Genomic DNA, 23,886 nt, shown 5'->3' on the forward strand with positions numbered 1-23,886 from the left:
CTGTGGTGAAGTTGTGCATGCAGGATTGTGACTCCTTCTCATCCAATGACTGTGTCATTATTATGGGAGGTTCATATGATGTAGCAAGAAATCAAGCAAATGATGGAATTAGACATATGAAAATGGTACTGGGTAAGTTAAATGACACCAAAACAATTGTTGTCAACATTCCACAGCCTTATGAAACAGTCTATTGTGAACCGAGAAGTTCATAAAGCAAATGATAGGATTAAAGTTCTATGTAGTAAATTTCAGAATGTGTCGCTAGTAGATGTCAGCTATCTAGAAAGGGAGCTGCACACATCTCATGGTCTGCACATAAACAAAAGAGGCAAAAAGATTGTTAGTAGCAACATTATTGAGGAAGTCAGGAGACATTGTTCACAAAGTGTTGAAAATAAGTCCATTTACATGGGGTGGTACAACCCACCTCAAAAAAATCTGCCACAACACCAGCCACTGCTGGCAAGCCAGGGAAACTTGTAAAGCCTGCTGGCCTCATTGCTAGTCCAAAATTATCCTCTAAGGCCCAGCAGGTAAAACTCAGCCTTAAAATCATACACCAGAATCTTGGTAGTCTTAAAAATAGGGATAATGATCTAGATGTAATTTCACAGATTGACAAACCCGATATATTAGTTGTAACTGAACATTGGTACAATGAAGCTCTCATTAGCATTAGTCAACCAATGTGTATGAAATTCTGCACAGCCTTCAGTAGAAAAGACAAGAATGGGGAGGTATATCAATTTTCACTGTAAATGAAAGTAATTTTAATGTTATTGATGTGAGTCCCTTCTGCTTGGAAGGAGTCTCAGAATTTGCTGCAATGAACCTAAAATGGGGTAGAGATAACATAACAGTTATCAGTGTTTACAGGCCACCTGCAGCAAATGCAAATACCTTTTTTGTAAATCTTTTTGGCTTACTTGTATATATAGACACAACATTTTTTGTACCAAATGGTCATGTAAATATTGTAGTTACAGGGGATATAAATATAGATTTATTAACAAATAATGTCAGCACCAAAAAGTTGCATCGCCTGTGTGATGAATTTAACCTGACCCCATTTATTTGGGAACCCACTAGAGAAATTGGCAATAGTAAAACATGTCTTGGCAACATAATAACAAACATGACCCACCTATCAAACAGTGGATCAGTTTTAAAACTAGCCATCTCAGATCACCATGCAGTACAGCTTAAATTGGAGCTCCATGAGGCCCCCACTGTCACCACAAAGCAACAGTTTCTAACTAAAAGAATAATGTATAATGACAACATAAATAGACTAAACTGCAAGCTAGCACAAATAAAATGGTCTGAAAATAATAGCTTTTCATGTGATAGATTTACTGGTGAATTCTATTACTGCTTTGATACCACATGCCCAGTTGTAATCACAAAAAAGAAACAAACAAAAAATATAAACAAAAATATTTGGGTAAATAGTAATGTCACTGAAGCGAGGGAAAAATTAAAATTACTCCACAGTGCAATGTTGAATAATAGAGAGATTCCTGAGCTAAAGGAAGCCTTCAAAATATATCAAGCACACTATAAGGACTTACTCACACAGACCAGGAGCAACTACGTTGCAAATAAGCTTCAAAGCTCAATCAACGTAACTGCTGGCATCCGGGCAGTCATAAACAGTTTTAGAACGTGCAATGACAAATCCTGTATGGACTTTACTATTAACCACAAACTCATAAAAGACCAACTGGAAATTGTACATATTTTAATGAATATTTTTCTTCCTTAGGGGAAGCCATAATGACAAACATAAAAATATGCACTACAGTTTTAAAGGTAATACATGTGACTATAGTATATATCTAGCCCCCACAAACTGTGCAGAAATAATGGGCATATTAGCTCTCTAAAACCCTCTAATTCAGCTGGGCATGATGGCCTAAATACCAATGTTTTAAAAGCCTGTAGCCAAAATGGCTCTGTACCTCTGCCTGTAGCAGTCAACAATATATTAGAATAGGCACCATTCCAGACAGACTAAAAATAGCACAGGTAACACCCATTTTTAAGAAAGGTGACAACAACAAAATAGAAAACTACGGACCAGTCTCAGTCTTTCCTGTCTTTTCAAAAATAGTTGAGAAAGTTATATGCAACAGGATTATAAACTTTCTTAACAAACACAACCTGATGTTTGAAAATCAAAATGGATTCCTAAAAGGTAAATCAACTATCACTGCAGCTGCTCAATTCATTGAAGAGGTGTTGGGGGTATTGAAAGCAAGGAACATGTGGCAGGTGTATACCTAGACCTGGAAAAAGCCTTTGATTGTGTGAATATTGACATTCTATTAGACAAGCTATGGAACAGGGGCATTAGAGGCATTGCTTATGACCTAATAAAGTGTTATATGAGCAACAGAAAACAGTTTGTTCTACTTAAAATGGAAAGTGGTGTCTACAAATCAGAGATCACTTGCATAAAATATGGTGTGCCCCAGGGCTCGGTGTTGAGCCCCCTTCTGTTCTTGATCTATGTAAATGCTATTAAATATTGTACTATAAATTCCAAAATTGTTCTGTATGCCAATCACACATCCATTGTGTGTAAAAAGGAATCGTGTAATGAACTAGAGGCCGAGTGTAATAACATGACAAAAGAAATTGTTCAGTTTTTTAATGAAAGCCACTTAAATGTAAGCACCAGTAAAACATGTTTGATGGAGTTTAACAAAAGTAGTTTGAATAAAGAAATTAAATTATACATTGGCAATGAATTGGTAAAGAAAGAGTCTAGTGTAAAATTCCTTGGCATAACAATCCAAAGCAACTTGAAATAGGACCCACATATTGACTCCCTAGCAACTAAGTTGTCGAAAAATATATTTGCAATCAGTGTTATTAGCAAGTTCTGTAGAGACACTGTAGTCCTAAAGACTGCATACCATGCTCTTTTCTCCTCTCACTTGAACTATGGTATTGAAATTTGGAGGGGGAGGGGGGGGGGGGGGGCAACAACCAAAGCTAATCTATATAAGCTACTCATAATTCAAGAAAGGGGTGTGAGAACAATCTGTGGAGCAAAATATAGAGAATCTTGTCGCAACTTGTTTCCAAGAACAGAGGTGTTAACTGTTATATACACTTATATTCTAAAAGCTATATTGCTTGTGAATAGACTGCTTATTCAGATTTCCACAAGTACAATACTAGAAGTGTTGTTTTTGTTGTGGTCTTCAGTCCTGAGACTGGTTTGATGCAGCTCTCCATGCCACTCTATCCTGTGCAAGCATCTTCATCTCCCAGTACCTACTGCAACCTACATCCATCTGAATCTGCTTAGTGTATTCATCTCTTGGTCTTCCTCTACGATTTTTACCCTCCACACTGCCCTCCAGTCCTAAATTGGTGCTCCCTTGATGCCTCAGAACATGTCCTACCAACCGATCCCTTCTTCTCGTCAAGTTCTGCCACAAACTTGAACATGTCCTACCAACCGATCCCTTCTTCTCGTCAAGTTCTGCCACAAACTTCTCTTCTCCCCAATCCTATTCAATACCTCCTCGTTAGTTATGTGGTCTACCCATCTAATCTACAGCATTCTTCTGTAGCACCACATTTCGAAAGCTTCTATTCTCTTCTTGTCCAAACTATTTATTGTCCATGTTTTACTTCCAAACATAGCTACACTCCATACAAATGCTTTCAGAAATGACTTCCTGACACTTAAATCTATGCTCCATGTTAACAAATTTCTCTTCTTCAGAAACGCTTTCCTTGCCATTGCCAGTCTACTTTTTATATCCTCTCTACTTCGACCATCATCAGTTATTTTGCTCCACAAATAGCAAAACTCCTTTACTACTTTAAGTGTCTCATTTCCTAATCTAATTCCCTCAGCATCACCCGACTTAATTTGACTACATTCCATTATCCTCGTTTTGATTTTGTTGATGTTCATCTTATACCCTCCTTTCAAGACACTGTCCATTCCATTCAACTGCTCTTCCAAGTCCTTTGCCGTCTCTGACAGAATTACAATGTCATCGGCGAACCTCAAAGTTTTTATTTCTTCTCCCTGGATTTTAATACCTACTCCGAATTTTTATTTTGTTGCCTATACTGCTTGCTCAATATACAGACTGAATAACATCGGGGAGAGGCTGCAACGCTGTCTTACTCCCTTCCCAACAACTGCTTCCCTTTCATGTCCCTCGACTCTTATAACTGCCATATGGTTTCTGTACAAATTGCAAATAGCCTTTCGCTCCCTGTATTTTATCCCTGCCACCTTTAGAATTTGAAAGAGAGTATTCCAGTCAACATTGTCAAAAGCTTTCTCTAATTCTACAAATGCTAGAAACGTAGGTTTGCCTTTCCTTAATCTTTCTTCTAAGATAAGTCATAGGGTCAGTATTGCCTCATATGTTCCAACATTTCTACGGAATCCAAACTGATCTTCCCCGAGGTCGGCTTCTACTAGCTTCTCCATTCGTCTGTAAAGAATTCGTGCTAGTATTTTGCAGCTGTGGCTTATTACACTGATTGTTCGGTAATTTTCACATTTGTCAACACCTGCTTTCTTTGGGATTGGAATTATTATGTTCTTCTTGAAGTCTGAGGGTATTTTGCCTGTTTCATACACCTTGCTCACCAGACGGTAGAGTGTTGTCAGGACTGGCTCTCCCAAGGCCGTCAGTAGTTCCAATGGAATGTTGTGTACTCCGAGGGGCCTTGTTTCGACTCAGGTCTTTCAGTGCTCTGTCAAACTCTTCACGCAGTATCGCATCTCCCATCTCATCCTCATCCACATCCTCCTCCATTTCCATAATATTGTCCTCAAGTACATTGCACTTGTATAGACCCTCTATATACTCCTTCCGCCTTTCTGCTTTCCCTTCTTTGCTTAGAACTGGGTTTCCATCTGAGCCTTTGATGTTCATACAAGTGGTTCTCTTATCTCCAAAGGTCTCTTTTTCTATTTTACCCCTAGTGAGATAAGCCTCTACATCCTTACATTTGTCCTCTTGCTATCCCTCCTTAGCCATTTTGCACTTCCTGTCGATCTCATTTTTGAGACATCTGTATTCCTTTTTGCCTGCTTCATTTACTGAATTTTTATATTTTCTCCTTTCATCAATTAAATTCAATATTTCTTCTGTTACCCAAGGATTTCTACTAGCCCTCGTCTTTTTACCTACTTGATCCTCTGCTCCCTTCACTACTTCATCCCTCAATGCTACCCATTCTTCTTCTACTGTATTTCCTTCCCCCATTCCTGTCAATTGTTCCTTTATGCTCTCCCTGAAATTCTGTACAACCTCTGGTTCTTTCAGTTTATCCAGGTCCCATCTCCTTAATTTCCCACATTTTTGCAGTTTCTTCAGGTTTAATCTACAGGTCATAACCAATAGATTGTGGTCAGAGTCCACATCTGCCCCTGGAAATGTCTTACAATTTAAAAGCTGGTTCCTAAATCTCTGTCTTACCATTATATAATCTATCTGATACCTTTTAGTATCTCCAGGCTTCTTCCATGTATACAACCTTCTTTCATGATTCTTAAACCAAGTGTTAGCAATGATTAAGTTGTGCTCTGTGCAAAATTCTACCAGGCGGCTTCCTCTTTCATTTCTCTCCCCCAATCCATATTCACCTACTACGTTTCCTTCTCTCCCTTTTCCTACAACCGAATTCCAGTCACCCATGACTATTAAATTTTCGTTATCCTTCACTATCTGAATAATTTCTTTTCTTTCATCGTTCATTTCTTCTATTTCTTTGTTTTCTGCAGAGCTAGTTGGCATATAAACTTGTATTACTGTAGTAGGTGTGGGCTTCATATCTATCTTGGCCACAATAATGCGTTCACTGTGCTGTTTGTAGTAGCTTACCCGCATTCCTATTTTCCTATTCGTTATTAGACCTACTCCTCCATTACCCCTATTTGATTGTGTGTTTATAACCCTGTAGTCACCTGACCAGAAATCTTGATCCTCCTTCCACCGAACTTCACTAATTCCCACTATATCTAACTTTAACCTATCCATTTCCCTTTTTAAATTTTCTAACCTACCTGCCCGATTAAGGGATCTGACATTCCACGCTCCGATCCGTAGAACGCCAGTTTTCTTTCTCCTGATAACGGCATCCTCTTGAGTAGTCCCCGCCCGGAGATCCAAATGGGGGACTATTTTACCTCTGGAATATTTTACCCAAGAGGACGTCATCATCATCATTTAATCATACAGTAAAGCTGCATGCCCTCGGGAAAAATTATGGCCGTAGTTTCCCCTTGCTTTAGCCGTTTGCAGTACCAGCACAGCAAGGCCGTTTTGGTTATTGTTACAAGGCCAGGTCAGTCAATCATCCAGACTGTTGCCCTTGCAACTACTGAAAAGGCTGCTGCCCCTCTTCAGGAACCACACGTTTGTCTGGCCTCTCAACAGATAACCCTCCATTGTGGTTGCACCTACAGTACGGCTATCTGTATCGCTGAGGCACGCAAGCCTCCCGACCAACGGCAAGGTCCATGGTTCATGGGGGGAGGATATTAGAAATAAAGAAAGATTTTACATTGGCAGCCACAGAACAGCACTTTACGAAAAGGGGCCTCAGTACACAGGTATAAAATTAGCTAATGCACTGCCTAGTGCCATCATGGCTCTTCCTACAATTAAACTGAAACATCAGCTTAAGAAATTTTTAGTAAAATACCCTTTCTACATATTAGAAGAGTACCATATTGATATGAAGAACAACAAATGGTTTGTGAAATTATGTGAATAGATATCTGTATACATCTTATTGTAATTTTGTTGTAAATTAATGATGTATTCAGAATAATGTGTCTTGTGTATTGTACAAATAACTTTAATCATTACGGTTTCTTTGTACATGTGCAGTGTACAATTCGATGTTGAATAAAGCTATTATTATTATTATTATTATTATTATTATTATTATTTAGAATATTGACTTCACTCCAGACTCCAGTGTCCATCACTGCCTTCTCTGCTTTCAGCTCTTGAGCAAGAATGGGCTGCCATTTCTCCACAGACATTCAGAAAACTCATCTAAATTGTCCCCAGCTAAGTTCAAGCTGTCATAAAAGCAAAGGATGACCACATCCATATTAATGTCCACTAACAGATGTTTGGATACTTTTGAAAAAAATAGTGGAACAGTTTGTTAAATATTTTTCAGCATTCACATTCTTTAACTGTTTCATATTCATTATTACTATACCATTACAATTAAAGAGACAATTAATAAGGTTCTGTGGGCTTAACTAATGACTCATTCTTTCTCAAAACTTTCAAATTCGTCATTTATAATGCTCTTTTAGTTACATGGCAAATTAAATTATGAATTTTAAGTAACAATGCAGTATTGAAATCTCTCGTGAGAAGTATGTCAGTGATAGCAACTTTCTGGAACCTTTAGTATTGATACGCTGTCAAATAGTGCCAAGCAAGGACATCTGGAGTTGTTAATTGCAATCCTTTGATTATTTTGCACAATAAAGTTCTCAGCCAAGATTGAAAGTCATAGTGTGAAATTATCGGTACCGTTGTAAACAGGAAAAATGGCAGCATCAGTTGTAAAAGTTTGAAATCATTTATTACAGCAAATCAGTTTCAGTCTTTGAGTGAGCACCTTCATTGTTATTATTAAAGTCTTGAAGACTCGCATAATAAAAGCACATGGAGTCAATTCAGTGCAGGTTAACCTCAATTACTGATTTTTTTTATATGACTCAAATGGCATCAATGATTTGGAGGTAACTTACTATAAGACAATGAAAAAGATTTATAAAACAGAAAGTATTGATCAAAAATTGTTTCTTGCACATATTTTTCTAGCAATAGGAATCTTGTTATATTCTGTAAAACGATCAAAATGTTTCCATTCAAAGCCTGTACAGTCCACAATTGGTATGCCAATCAGGCAAAATTGCCATGAATATTGAGGCAATCTTCTCATCAGTGGACTCGGTTGAAGACACTCATTAAATAAAACACCATGTCCTACTGTGTGAAGAAGTCTGTAACTGCCCACTGCACATCCCCATCCAACAGAAATTGTCAATCCTTCAAAAAACTTTTTTAAGGGACTGACGGTCTAGTAACTGCATGGAGGGAAATCAGTACTGTAGGGCAGGTGCTTGAGTGACTCCCAAGTGAGTTGGCATAACTTCTGCATTACAACATTTGTGATATGGGGACGTGAGTTACCATGAAGTAGCAGCAATTTTCTCAGACATTTTGCTTTCGTGCACACCATAATTTCTCCTCCTCCTCCTCCTCCTCCTCCTCTTTTCTCCTCCTCCTCCTCCTCCTCCTTCTCCTCCTCCCTTTCCCTCACCACCCATATGTAATCAACCTCCTCCTCCCTCCTTCCTCATCCCCCTCACAATCCATGTGTACCTACCCTTTTTTTCTACCTGTAATTATTGTTGTTGTTGTCTTCAATCCTGAGACTGGTTTGATGCAGCTCTCCATGCTACTCTATCCTGTGCAAGCTGCTTCATCTCCCAGTACCTACTGCAACCTACATCCTTCTGAATCTGCTTAGTGTACTCATCTCTCGGTCTCCCTCTACGATTTTTACCCTCCTCGCTGCCCTCCAATGCTAAATTTGTGATCCCTTGATGCCTCAAAACATGTCCTACCAACCGATCCCTTCTTCTAGTCAAGTTGTGCCACAAACTTCTCTTCTCCCCAATCCTATTCAATACCTCCTCATTAGTTATGTGATCTACCCACCTAATCTTCAACATTCTTCTGTAACACCACATTTCGAAAGCTTCTATTCTCTTCTTGTCCAAACTAGTTATCGTCCATGTTTCACTTCCATACATGGCTACACTCCAAACAAATACTTTCATAAACGACTTCCTGATACATAAATCTATATTCGATGTTAACAAATTTCTCTTCTTGAGAAACGCTTTCCTTGCCATTGCCAGTCTACATTTTATATCCTCTCTACTTCGACCATCATCAGTTATTTTACTTCCTAAATAGCAAAACTCCTTTACTACTTTAAGTGTCTCATTTCCTAATCTAATTCCCACAGCATCACCCGATTTAATTTGACTACATTCCATTATCCTCGTTTTGCTTTTGTTAATGTTCATCTTATATCCTCCTTTCAAGACACTGCCCATTCCATTCAACTGCTCTTCCAAGTCCTTTGCCGTCTCTGACAGAATTACAATGTCATCGGCGAACCTCAAAGTTTTTACTTCGTCTCCATGAATTTTAATACCTACTCCAAATTTTTCTTTTGTTTCCTTTACTGCTTGCTCAATATACAGATTGAATAACATCGGGGAGAGGCTACAACCCTGTCTCACTCCTTTCCCAACCACTGCTTCCCTATCATGCCCCTCGACTCTTATGACTGCCATCTGGTTTCTGTACAAATTATAAATAGCTTTTCGCTCCCTGTATTTTACCCCTGCCACCTTTAGAATTTGAAAAAGGGTATTCCAGTCAACATTTTCAAAAGCTTTCTCTAAGTCTACAAATGCTAGAAACGTAGGTTTGCCTTTTCTTAATCTTTCTTCTAAGATAAGTCGTAAGGTCAGTATTGCCTCACGTGTTCCAACATTTCGACGGAATCCAAACTGATCCTCCCCGAGGTCTGCATCTACCAGTTTTTCCATTCGTCTGTAAAGAATTCGCGTTAGTATTTTGCAGCCGTGGCTTATTAAACTGATAGTTCGGTAATTTTCACATCTGTCAGCACCTGCTTTCTTTGGGATTGGAATTATTATATTCTTCTTGAAGTCTGAGGGTATTTCGCCTGTCTCATACATCTTGCTCACCAGCTGGTAGAGTTTTGTCAGGACTGGTTGTCCCAAGGCCGTCAGTAGTTCTAATGGAATGTTGTCTACTCCGGGGCCTTGTTTCGACTCAGGTCTTTCAGTGCTCTGTCAAACTCTTCACGCAGTATCGTATCTCCCATTTCGTCTTCATCTACATCCTCTTCCATTTCCATAATATTGTCCTCAAGTACATCGCCCTTGTATAAACCTTCTATATACTCCTTCCACCTTTCTGCCTTCCCTTCTTTGCTTAGAACTGGGCTGCCATCTGAGCTCTTGATATTCATACACATGGTTCTCTTCTCTCCAAAGGTCTCTTTAATTTTCCTGTAGGCAGTATCTATCTTACCCCTAGTGAGATAAGCTTCTACATCCTTACATTTGTCCTCTAGCCATCCCTGTTTAGCCATTTTGCACTTCCTGTCGATCTCATTTTTGAGACGTTTGTATTCCTTTTTGCCTGCTTCATTTACTGCATTTTTATATTTTCTCTTTTCATCAATTAAATTCAATATTTCTTCTGTTACCCAAGGATTTCTAGCAGCCCTCGTCTTTGTACCTACTTTATCCTCTGCTGCCTTCACTACTACATCCCTCAGAGCTACCCATTCTTCTTCTACTGTATTTTTTTCACCTATTCCTGTCAATTGTTCCCTTATGCTCTCCCTGAAACTCTGTACAACCTCTGGTTCTTTCAGTTTATCCAGGTCCCATCTCCTTAATTTCCCACATTTTTGCAGTTTCTTCAGTTTTAATCTACAGGTCATAACCAATAGATTGTGGTCAGAGTCCACATCTGCCCCTGGAAATGTCTTACAACTTAAAACCTGGTTCCTAAATCTCTGTCTTACCATTATATAATCTATCTGATACCTTTTAGTATCTCCAGGGTTCTTCCACGTATACAACCTTCTTTCATGATTCTTAAACCAAGTGTTAGCTATGATTAAGTTGTGCTCTGTGCAAAATTCTACTAGGCGGCTTTCTCTTTCATTTCTTAGCCCCAATCCATATTCACCTATTATGTTTCCTTCTCTCCCTTTTCCTACACTCGAATTCCAGTCACCCATTACTATTAAATTTTCGTCTCCCTTCACTATCTGAATAATTTCTTTTATTTCATCGTACATTTCTTCAATTTCTTCATAATCTGCAGAGCTAGTTGGCATATAAACTTGTACTACTGTAGTAGGTGTGGGCTTCGTATCTATCTTGGCCACAATAATGCATTCACTATGCTGTTTGTAGTATCTTACGCGCATTCCTATTTTCCTATTCATTATTAAACCTACTCCTGCATTACCCCTATTTGATTTTGTGTTTATAACCCTGTAATCACCTGACCAGAAGTCTTGTTCCTCCTGCAACCAAACTTCACTAATTCCCACTATATCTAACTTTAACCTATCCATTTCCCTTTTTAAATTTTCTAACCTACCTGCCCGATTAAGGGATCTTACATTCCACGCTCCGATCCGTAGAACGCCAGTTTTCTTTCTCCTGATAACGACATCCTCCTGAGTAGTCCCCGCCTGGAGATCCGAATGGGGGACTATTTTAACTCCGGAATATTTTACCCAAGAGGATGCCATCATCATTTAATCATACAGTAAAGCTGCATGTCCTCGGGAAAAATTACGGCTGTAGTTTCCCCTTGCTTTCAGCCGTTCGCAGTACCAGCACAGCAAGGCCGTTTTGGTTAATGTTGCAAGGCCAGATCAGTCAATCATCCAGACTGTTGTCCCTGCAACTACTGAAAAGGCTGCTGCCCCTCTTCAGGAACCACATGTTTGTCTGGCCTCTCAACAGATACCCCTCCGTTGTGGTTGCACCTACGGTACGGCCATCTGTATCGCTGAGGCACGCAAGCCTCCCCACCAACGGCAAGGTCCATGGTTCATGGAGTGGTAATTATTATGTGACAAATTTCAGAAGAATTTTTAGCAATTTTGTAACTAAACAAAACAAAGTTACATCTAGTTCCTCTCTAGTATGCTAACATTTCACCTTATGAATTCTTCCTTTTGTGTATTAAGACAACATGACTCCACATCTTTTGGCAATATCTGTGACCATGTCATCAAGGAGACCAATACTGTGTGATGTACCACATTGTCTAATATATCTGAACACACACACAAAAAATATATACTCACCAAGTTGCAGCAAGAGGAAACACATGTAAAGGTTAAACAAATGTGCTAGCTTTTGGAACCAGTGGCTCCTTCTGCTGGCAGAAGGAATAAAGGGGAAGGAAGTGGGATGAAGGAAATGGACTGGTGAGGCTAAGGAAATGGGGAGAGTTTATAAAAGTCAACCATAGCCCCATGTCAGGACGACTTGCTGGATGGTTTGAAAAGGAAAGACTCATTTTTGCTGGGTGCACCAGATGAGATTTGAAAACCTGAGAGCCTAAACGTGGAAGATAGAATAGTAAGTAAGGCAGAGATTACTGACAAAACATTGCACAAGAGTTAACAAGAGCGGAAAGCTCAGTGTGTTCCATGTGGTAGATGAGGGCTGGAAGGGGGAATACAGACAGATCAGAAAATAAAAGATATAGATATAGAAAAATAAAAGGAAATGAAGAAAGGAATAGTTACTAAGAAGAAATGCTGAGATCAAGAAAATTAGAAAAGATAATTAATGTAAATTAAGGCCAGGAGTGGGCGAGAACCAAAGACCATGCTTCTGTACTTTATAGTGTGCATATGTGAGCTCCCACATTCTGTGCTTATGCAGTATAAAAACTGAGATCCTACATTCTGTTTCTTGAAACTTGCTTATCCCTAGGAGTTACCTACCAAGGCTTAGCACTGAAAGTCACTGTTTACAGTTTAAAATACAGCAGTCAATTGTACTTTCCCAGATAAACTGTGACCTACATGCTTCATCTGCCAATTTCGACTCTAACTGTCCACCATGTGTCCTTGGATGGTACCATTTGCCAAGATAACTGCAAACCGTAACAACAGACCAGACTTTACCTCAAAACGCTATTCTGCATTGTCCTAAACTCTCTCAACAGTTGTTGTGTTTCCCTACCTATCCCTCTCAGCTCCTTAAACAGTCACACTATCAACCACCACTACTCTCCCACAAACTGAGGTTGCCCAATCTTCGCAACATGCCCCAGCCGTCACCTCTGCCTGATAACTCATGATCACAATAGTGCAGTGTTCTCAACCTCTCATCAAAGGCTCTTTCCTCCTGAATTATCTGTATTATCGAAGGATCATTCTTGCAGCACTAAACCTGCATTTAACTATGCTGCTTTGGTGAAGGAACTACTTTCCTTCACGTAAAATGTCAGCTCGAAATATCACTCTGCAACTCAGTTCCAAAACCTTTGCAACAGCAGACCTGACATTGAACCCTGCCTTGAACAGTCCTGACCATGATCCCATCTTGATCCACCACCACCATCTCAAAATCCCTCCTCACAACTCTTCCTAAAATTCAACATTGCTTTACAATCCATTCTCGGGTCCATACAACATTACCCTAAACTGTCCTCTGCAAAACTCCAGGCTGTTTGTTCCCTAAAAATTGATGACTGCATCATTATCCTCCCAGCAAATAAGGGACCTACTGGTGTGGTATCTGAGGGACAGGAGTATGTAAACGAGAGTCTCTGCCAGCTGTCTGACACCTCTACGTACAGTATCTGCCATCAAGATCCCATTAAAGTGATACAAACTGACCTACAGTCCTTCCTTATAGCCTCTGGCCTCTCACAAGGACTAACACCTCAATCCACAGAACTTATAATCGCATCCAAACGATGCACTCCCCCCTTCTATCTTCTTCCTAAGATTCACGATCCCAATCACACTGGCTGTCCCATAGTTGCTGGCTTCAAAGCACTCACCAAATGTTGTTGTTGTTATTGTGGTCTTCAGTCCTGAGACTGGTTTGATGCAGCTCTCCATGCTACTCTATCCTGTGCAAGCTGCTTCATCTCCCAGTACCTACTGCAACCTACATCTTTCTGAATCTGCTTGGTGTATTCATCTCTTGGTCTCCCTCTACGATTTTTACCCTCCACGCTGCCCTCCAATACTAAATTGGTGATCCCTTGATGCCTCAGAACATGTCCTACTAACCGATCCCTTCTTCTGGTCAAGTTCTGCCACAAACTTCTCTTCTCCCCAGTCCTATTCAATACTTCCTCGTTAGTTATGTGGTCTACCCATCTAATCTTCAGCATTCTTCTGTAGTACCACATTTCAAAAGCTTATATTCTCTTCTTGCCCAAACTATTTATCGTCCATGTTTCACAAATACTTTCAGAAAAGACTTCCTGACACTTAAATCTATACTCGATGTTAACAAATTTCTCTTCTTCAGAAACGCTTTCCTTGCCATTGCCAGTCTACATTTTATATCCTCTCTACTTCGGCCATCATCAGTTATTTTGCTCCCCAAATAGCAAAACTCCTTTAATATTTAAGTGTCTCATTTCCTAATCTAATTCCCTCAGCATCACTCAACTTAATTCAACTACATTCCATTATCCTCATTTTGCTTTTGATGATGTTCATCTTATATACTCTTCTCAAGACACTGTCCATTCCATTCAACTGCTCTTCCAAGTCCTTTGCTGTCTCTGACAGAATTACAATCTCATCGGTGAACCTCAAAGTTTTTATTTCTTCTCCATGAATTTTAATACCTACTCCAAATTTTTCTTTTGTTTCCTTTATTGCTTGCTCAATATGCGGATTGAATAACATCGGTGAGAGGCTACAACCCTGTCTCACTCCCTTCCCAATCACTGCATCCCTTTCATGTCCCTCGACTCTTATAACTGCCATCTGGTTTCTGTACAAATTGTAAGTAGCCTTTCGCTCCCTGTATTTTACCCCTGCCACCTTTAGAATTTGAAAGATAGTATTCCAATCAACATTGTCAAAAGCTTTCTCTAATTCTACAAATGCTAGAAACGTAGGTTTGCCTTTCCATAATCTTTCTTCTAAGATAAGTCGTAAGGTCAGTATTACCTCATGTGTTCCAGTATTTCTACGGAATCCAAACTGATCTTCACCCAGGTCGGCTTCTACCAGTTTTTCCATTCGCCTGTAAAGAATTTGTGATAGTATTTTGCAGCTGTGGCTTATTAAACTGATAGTTCGGTAATTTTCACATCTGTCAACACCTGCTTTCTTTGGGATTGGAATTATTATATTTTTCTTGAAGTCTGAGGGTATTTCGCCTGTCTCATACATCTTGCTCAGCATATGGTAGAGTTTTGTCAGGACTGGCTCTCCCAAGGCCGTCAGTAGTTCCAATGGAATGTTGTGTACTCCGAGGGGCTTTGTTTCGACTCAGGTCTTTCAGTGCTCTGTCAAACTCTTCACGCACTATTGTATCTCCCATTTCATCTTCATCTACATCCTCTTCCATTTCCATAATATTGTCCTCAAGTACATCGCCCTTGTATAGACTCTCTAAATACTCCTTCCACCTTTCTGCTTTCCCTTATTTGCTTAGAACTGGGTTTCCATCTGAGCTCTTGATATTCATACAAGTGGCTCTCTTTTCTCCAAAGGTATCTTTAATTTTCCTGTAGGCAGTATCTATCTTGCCCCTAGTGAGATAAGCCTCTACATCCTTACATTTGTCCTCTAGCCACCCCTGCTTAGCCATTTTGCGTTTCCTGTCGATCTCATTTTTGAGACGTCTGTATTCCTTTCTGCCTGCTTCATTTACTGCATTTTTATATTTTCTCCTTTCTTCAATTAAGTTCAATATTTCTTCTGTTACCCAAGGAGTTCTACTAGCCCTTGTCTTTTTACCTACTTGATCCTCTGCTGCCTTCTCTACTTCATCCCTCAGAGATACCCATTCTTCTTCTACTGTACTTCTTTCCCCAATTCCTGTCAATTGTTCCCTTATGCTCTCCCTGAAACTCTGTACAACCTCTGGTTCTTTCAGTTTATCCAGGTCCCATCTCCTTAAATTCCCACCTTTTTTGCAGTTTCTTTAGCTTTAATCTACAATTCATAAGAAATAGATTGTGGTCAGAGTCCACATCTGCCCCTGGAAATGTCTTACAACTTAAAACCTGGTTCCTAAATCTCTGTCTTACCACTATATAATCTATCTAATACCTTTTAGTATCTCCAGGGTTCTTCCGTGTATACAACCTTCTTTCATGATTCTTAAGCCAAGTGTTACATTACCAAATGTATTTCTGCCTTAAATGATCAACACCTGCAACCTACAGTACAAAGACTCCTCTCCCTTATTAAAGACACCAACTATTTCCTAGATCATCTGAAATCTGTGCCTGTTCCAATCCCAATAAACACTTACCCTATCACCATTGATGCCATCTCTCTCTGTACCAAATCCCCCAAGTACATGGTCTGTCTGCTACTTAACCCCAACCAGTGCCCACCTTATTAAAAACGTTGATGTCGTTCCTGTTCACTTTAATTAACTTTATACTTACCAACAAATACTTTACTTCTGAGCGGCAGACATACAAACAGATCAGGGACATTGCAATGGGAACCAAGACATCTATTTCTAAGCCTTCAGGCCTGGGTTTGGTTTAGAGACACTGATGACATCTTTCCTATATGTAGTCATGGTGAAGGAGACCTTTCAAAAATTTGCTTGGGACCTTTTAATACATTCTCACAGTTAAATTTCCCATGCCACTATCCTTGACATTGACCTCATCCTCCCTGAGGATCAGTTACATACATCCATTCACATTAAACTTGCTAACAAACAATGGTATTTACATTTTGACAATTGCCGTCCTTCCCATGTCAAAGAATTCCTCCTGTACAGCCTTGGCAGTTGAGATAAATGTTAAGGTGTGACTTCTTTACAGCAATAAACCACCATTCTCACCTCAGCCTTCACTGGATGTAATTACCTCACCATCATAGCTCAAAAGCAGATTTCCCTGGCCATCACATCCAATCCTGATCCCTCCAAAAAACAACTTGAGGGTACATTCTTGTTACTCAGTATTATCCTGGTCTTGCATGTATTAATCAGCTACTTTGACAAGGCTCTGAATTTCTAAAAATCTGTCCTGGAAGGAGGTCCATTCTGTGTTACATTTTATCCACTGTACCTAGGATAGCTTTTAGTCACCTGGCCCCCACCCCCAATCTCAGCAGTATTGTGGTCAGTCCCTGTGCCCCTTCTGCACCCAGTTTCCTACCCTTTGCCACCTACCTCTGTGAACATACCCACTGTAAGATTTGCCCTATGCACCTTATTACCACTGCCTGTACCAGCCCTATAACTGGCAAAACATACACCCTCAAAGGGAGAGCCACATGTGAAATTATACATATCTTGTACCAACTGCTATGTACATCCTGTTCAGCTTTCTACATTGATATGACTACAACCAAGTTACCAGTTAGGATGAGTAGGCACAGACAAGGGGTGTATTCTGGCAATAAACAATACTATTCCAGTGCATGCCCTACAACATGACAATCATGAGCTCAGTGCCTGTTTCACCACACATGCCAGCTTGTTTCTTTTCCTATAAACCACTTTCTCAGAACTACACAAGTGAGAACTGGTGTTTCAACATGTCCTTCTACCTTCCACCTTCAAGCTCTCAGGTTTTCAAATCTCATTTCGTGTGTCCCCAACAATCGGTGTTTCCTTGTCATCCTGTCCAGTCAAGTGTCCCCTGACTTGGGGCTCTGGGTGACTTTTCTGAAATCTTCCCATTTCTTAAACCTTGACAGTCCTTTTCCTTTATCCTTCTTTCTTCCCCCTTAACCATTCTCCTAGAAGAAGGAGCCAATTGCTCCAAAACCTACACATTTCTTTAATCTTAATATGTTATTCCTCCTACTGCCACTTGGTGACTAGATTTTTTTTTATCTGTCAGATTACATTATATTTTCAAAAATTTATTATTTTCATTGATATACTACAGTGTATGCCTCTTTGACACTCATGGAATATTTAAACTATTAGTAATAAAATTAAATGAAACTCTCTAGTTCTTTGGTATAGTACCCATTGTTACAAGCTGAATACTGATGAAACACTGGGAATTTGTTCCCACGTACAGCCTGGTTCCTGTGCACCATCAATTAAGACTGTTACTCTTATAATTTCCTTCATAATCAGTTGTGGTCTCACTGAGATAGAAGTCTTACTGTAACTATTCTTAACATATTGTATAATGATAATCTTTCATTACAGCCTCTGAACATCAACATGATTATAATCTCCATGGCCATCCATTTATGATTGATGCTGGTCATTCAATTGGAAACGACAAATACAAAAAGAAACAACAAGAAAATTGTAATGATACCAGTGAAGAGGACGGAGAACATTTCTTTTCTGCCAGTGAATGGTAATTTGTAGTATAGAGAACACTTTGTTAGCACTTTTAAAGCTAATAGATTAACATTGCTCCACAGCTGTACTGTTTAATTATCACCAATTTAGAATGACTGTTCTCTTACTTATGAAGTAGTAGCATATTCTGCTAAAAATGATAATCTCATTAAAATTTAAAATGTCATAAGGAATAAGGATGAATTATGGAAGCTCAAATGGAAAAATTGGTGTTCATTGTGCAGTCAGTATATGATTAGAGGTATCATTTACAGGGAGTGTAGACCTGTCCACATTGATGGTTTGATGACAGTTGTTGTGGTTTGGACTGTTAGCCATACGGTAAGTTTTGTAGTGGAGCCGGAGACTGCGACACAAATGTTTTTAACAGCGTGGATTTTTTTATGGCAATGCATCATTTTTTTAGAAGATTGAAACATATTGTGATCATAAACACAATATTAAATGTAAAAGATTAGAATTGTCAAAAGACAGCATGTGCAACATGGAAGATCATGTTTCCATGTCAGTGCCATAGACTATCTTACGGCTTAGTTTCAAATGTTAAGGGGAATAAACAGCCTTCATTGAAGTGATTTATTTGAAATACTACCCATTTGTGGCATAGTGTTACTACAGTGATGCATGTGTGTAAGACATGAGATCTACACCTACCAGATATGTCCAAATGTTAAAATTACTGGGGCTCTTCCCATTCCATTTGCTAATGGCACACAGGAAGAATTATAGCTTAAGTGTCCATTCATGCTGTATTTATCGAAATATTGTCTTGGTGGGCCTTACAGTATCAATACACAGAGTTTTGTGGCATTTTCATCATTACATGATTGTTCTTGAAACTTGTTAAGTAGGCTTTGGTGGGGTAGTTGATGTGTGTCTTTAAATGTCTGCCAGTTCAGATTTTGCAGCAGCTCCATATTCTTGTCCCATGTGTCAAAAAAATCTCAGAACATTTTTGCTGCCATGGGAACATTCCACAAGCTCTGGTAGTCCTATTTGGTAAAGGTACACCTTGTTAAGCAGCATTCTTGCTCAGGTCACAGTCTCCTTTGTAGTCTGATTGTATTTTCTGAGTATCCTTCCAATGAATCAAATTCTACTATCTGCTTCCCATACAAGTGAAAAGATGAAGAAAATTGAACTTACAGAGGATTATAAAATGTATAACACAGCAAATGATGTTTTGTCAAAGAGTTACTTATCAGGTCCATTGTAGTGATAGCTGTGATCATTATCTTGGATGTTGAACCTTGTTCAAGCACAAATACATGTATGCCATTGTCTGACCCCAGAAATCCATCAATGTCCACTTCACTGTGGACTGACATCAATATATTCCTTTGGGCAGTAAATCTGTGAGGTGACATGAAGCCCGGTACATCTCCTCCTTGAACAGGCTCATAAGTACAGATAGTGATGTGTCAGTTGGTAACAGATTTTGAATTATTCTGCACAAATTGAACAGGTGTGTGAGAGAATTTCTTCGATATTTAAAATAAATAAATATAAATCACATACCATGGGTACACCACACTGCAGGTTGTCAGAGTATCTGTAAAATTGGCTCAGCACAGGAAGTTCAGTGAGATGAAGGTTGCATGGAAAATTAATTATGTAGAATTTCAGCAAAGGTACTGATGATGTTAACTGCATATTTTTTATTAGAGTATCTACAAAAAATAGTGACCCAAACTGAAATTATTATAAAAGAAAAGGTAGACAACGCATCAGCTTATCTGGTGGCAGCAATCTGATGAAAGCATACAACAGCTATATTACTCACTGACCTTTTGGGATCTAATAACCCTTCATCTTATGGGGGGAAAATGCAAAGAACTAGAATTTATGAGAGTACAATGAAAATTGTATTACAGTACCGAGTTAAGGAAACATGACATTGCAAGCTGCCTTCCTAGATTTTGGACATTAACAAGTTATTATGACTAATCTTTGTAAATTCCTTTCCTTGTGAAATCCATTTTCTCTTTGAACTCATCAAAAGATTATCAAATTTTAAAACTTCTATGACTTTAATTGGATAACACACTATAACATTGTCTGATTACTGCATAGTTTTTCTTTGATGTTTTGAATACATTGACACTGTCATAGAAACAGTTAATTTGCTCTGAGACAGGGTTTAGGGAAGGGAACTGTGGCACTGGTGAGAAGATTGCCCAGCATTTCTTAAATACAGTCTGGGGAAACCATATAAAACTTAACATAATAGTCATATAACAATTTGAACCCCTTACTTTTCAAATAGGAATCTAAACTCAACAATAGTGTCACATTAATAGTTAATTTAAAGCACTCTTGAGGAGAACCATTCTTCAGAATTGAAGTATATAAAAATCTAAATTGCACATAGATTCACCATGAAATTCTCAAGATATGTGGACCAAATGCAGTGTCACATCCGGCCTTAGTGAAACGGTCTCAACAATTTAATGCACACCTCACAAACATAGGTGATGCTGACTGAGAAGTCCACATCTTGCAGCATGCAATTTGCTTCTTTTCAGCAAGATAAAAGAAAAATTGGCACAAAAGAGATTTTCCACCAATGTTTACACAGTGGTTCTCAAAATACACCATGACCATGGAGAGGATTTCTGTCATTGAGGAACTGAGTGACTGGTAAAATGTTCGGATTGTTGTGTACAAAGAGTTAATGAGTATGATGAAAAAGAGACATGGTCCTCATAGTTATATGATAATTTTTTGATTAACACAATTAGAAAATAACATTGTGCAACTTTGAAACAAGTAACTATGTGGTAAGAGTGAAGTCTATTAATACTGCAAACCAGAAAGTTTCTTTGTAGCTTATTGGACTGGGGGATAGAGTTTTCCAATTTTAGGTGTTTAAGAGGTGGTAAAGCTCATACCATAGATTTTCTATGTTCATTTGACTGAACTGGAGAATCACCTGTCCCATCAAAGCCTGTGGAACCAGTCAAGTTATGTACCAGCTAAGCTGCAACCACTTTGCCGCATTCTACGTGGGCATGACAAACAACAAGCTGTCTGTCCACATGAATGGCCACCGACAAACTGTGGCAAAGAAACAGCTGGACCGACTTGTTGCTGATCATGCCCCCCAACACAACATTGTTCATTTCAGCGACTACTTCAAAACCTGTGCCATCTGGATCCTTCCCACAAAAAACAGTTTTTCTGAACTGCACACATGAGAATCCTCCCTGCAGTATATCCTAAATTCCTGTAACTGCCCTAGCCTCAGCCTTTGTTAGTCATTGTCTTTACCCATCTAGCTCCTTCCCTGTTGCCATTCCAGGACAACACAGCCCTCTATTCCACCAACGCACCCTGTCTTTTCACTATTCTCCTTTTCTGTTACCCCTCCCCATTGCCCTCTGTCTAACCTCCCAACTGCACCTAGCTGCACTATCCTCTCTCCACCTCCTCTCTGTATGCTCCCACAAGCAGAACTTCACCGCCCCCACTCCTACTCTGCTAACCCTCTGCACCCCAGCCTCCTCCTTACATCCACCACCAGGTTGCCCCCCCCCCCCCCCCCAAAAAATCATGTGCTACTGCTCACAATCTGGCTTCAGCAGCCAGAGATTGTGTTCATGTGTCAGTGTGAGTTGCATTTGTGTGTGTGTGTGTGTGTGTGTGTGTGTGTGTGTGTGTGTGTGTGTGTGTGTGTGTGTGTGAGTGTGTGTGTGTGTGGGGCGGGGGTGCCTATTTTTGATAATGGCCTTGTTAGCCTAAAGCTCACTTTCTGACAGTCTTTTTCTTGTACCTATCTGCTATTCAGTGCCTCCACTTTATGGTGAGTAGCAACTATCTTTTCATAATACTAATTTTTTTTTTATTCGTTACTTAATGTATGCCTGCATTGTGAGTAGGTTTAATAATTAATAGGAAAATAGGAATGCAGGTAAGCTACTACAAACAGCATAGTGGACACATTATTGTGGCCAAGATAGATACGAAGCCTGTGCCTACCACAGTAGTACAAGTTTATAAGCCAACTAGCTCCACAGATGACAAAGAGATTGATGAAATGTATGATGAGATAAAAGAAATTATTCAGATAGTGAAGGGGGATGAAAATTTAATAGTCATGGGTGATGGAACCCAATAGTAGGAAAAGGAAGAGAAGGAAATGTAGTAGGTGACTGTGGAATGGGAGTAAGGAATGAAAGAGGAAGCTGCCTGGTAGAATTTTGCACAGAGCATGACTTAATCATAGCTAACACTTGGTTCAAGAATCATAAAAGAAGCTTGTATACATAGAAGAAGTCTGGAGATACTGGAAGGTCTCAGATAGATTATATAATGGTAACACAGAGATTTGGAAACCAGGTTTTACATTGTAAGACATTTCCAGGGGCCGATGTGGACTCTGACCACAATCTATTGGTTATAAACTGTAGATTAAAACTGAAGAAACTGCAAAAATGTGGGAATTTCAGTAGATGGGACCTTGATAAACTGAAAGAACCAAAGGTTCTAGAGAGCTTCAGGGAGAGCATTAGGGAACTATTGACAAGAATCGGGGAAAGAAATACTGTAGAAGAAGAATGGGTAACTTTGAGAGATGAAATAGTCAAGGTAGCGGAGGATCAAGTAGGTAAAAAGATGAGGGCTAATAGAGATCGACAGCAAGTGCAAAATGGCTAAGCCGGGATGACTAGAGGACAAATGTAAGGATGCAGGGGTGCATATCACTCAGGGTAAGACAGATACTGCCTACTGGGAAATTAAAGAGGCCTTTGGAGAAAAGAGAACCACTTGCATGAATATCAAGAGCTTAGATGGAAATGCAGTTCTAACCAAAGAAGGGAAAGTAGAAAGGTGGAAGGAGTATATAGATGGTCTATAGAAGGGCGATGTTCTTGAGGACAATATTATCGAAATTGAACAGAATGTAGATGAAGATGAAATAGGAGATATGATACTACATGAGGAGTTTGACAGAGCACTGAAAGACCTAAGTTGAAACAAGGCCCCGAGAGTAGATAAAATTCCGTTAGAATTCCTGGCAGCCTTGGGAAAGCCAGGCCTAAGAAAAATCTACCATCTAGTGAACAAGATGTATGAGACAGGCAAAATACCCTCAGACTTCAAGAAAAATATAATAATTCCAATCCCAAAGAAAGCAGGTGTTGACAGATGTGAAAATTACCGAACTATCAGTTTAATAAGCCACAGCTGCAAAATACTATCACAAATTCTTTACAGGCGAATGGAAAAACTGGTAGAAGCCGACCTGGGTGAAGATTAGTTTGGATTCTGGAGAAATGTTGGAACACATGAGGCAACACTGACCCTATGACTTATCTTAGAAAATAGATTAAGGAAAGGCAAACCTACATTTCTAACATTTGTAGACTTAGAGAAAGCTTTTGACAATGTTGACTGGAATACTCTCTTTCAAATTCTGAAGCTGGCAAGGGTAAAATACAGGGAGCAAAAGGCTATTTACAATTTGTACAGAAACCAGATGGCAGTTATAAGAGTCAAGGGGCATGAAAGGGAAGTAGTGGTTGGGAAGGGAGTGAGACAGGGTTGTAGCCTATCCCCAATGTTATTCAATCTGTATATTGAGCAAGCAGTAAAGAAAACAAAAGAAAAATTCAGAGTAGGAATTAAAATCCATGGAGAAGAAATAAAAACTTTGAGGTTCGCCGATGGCATTGTAATTCTGTCAGAGACAGTAAAGGACCTGGAAGAGGAGC

At 39.4% G+C, this 23,886-nt stretch overlaps 1 protein-coding gene across 1 annotated transcript in view; it reads left to right on the forward strand.

Moving 5' to 3' along the window:
• The window catches only part of LOC126330497 (G-protein coupled receptor GRL101-like), a 643,973-nt gene that overhangs the window by 614,497 nt on the left and 5,590 nt on the right, over positions 1-23,886 (forward strand). The window contains exon 28 of the mRNA XM_049996361.1: positions 18,011-18,167. Within this exon, the coding sequence (XP_049852318.1) occupies positions 18,011-18,167 (157 nt within the window). The remainder of the gene's footprint in view (positions 1-18,010; positions 18,168-23,886) is intronic.

The sequence above is a fragment of the Schistocerca gregaria genome, chromosome 2 (assembly GCF_023897955.1).
Source record: "Schistocerca gregaria isolate iqSchGreg1 chromosome 2, iqSchGreg1.2, whole genome shotgun sequence".
In the NCBI taxonomy this organism is placed as follows: domain Eukaryota; kingdom Metazoa; phylum Arthropoda; class Insecta; order Orthoptera; family Acrididae; genus Schistocerca; species Schistocerca gregaria.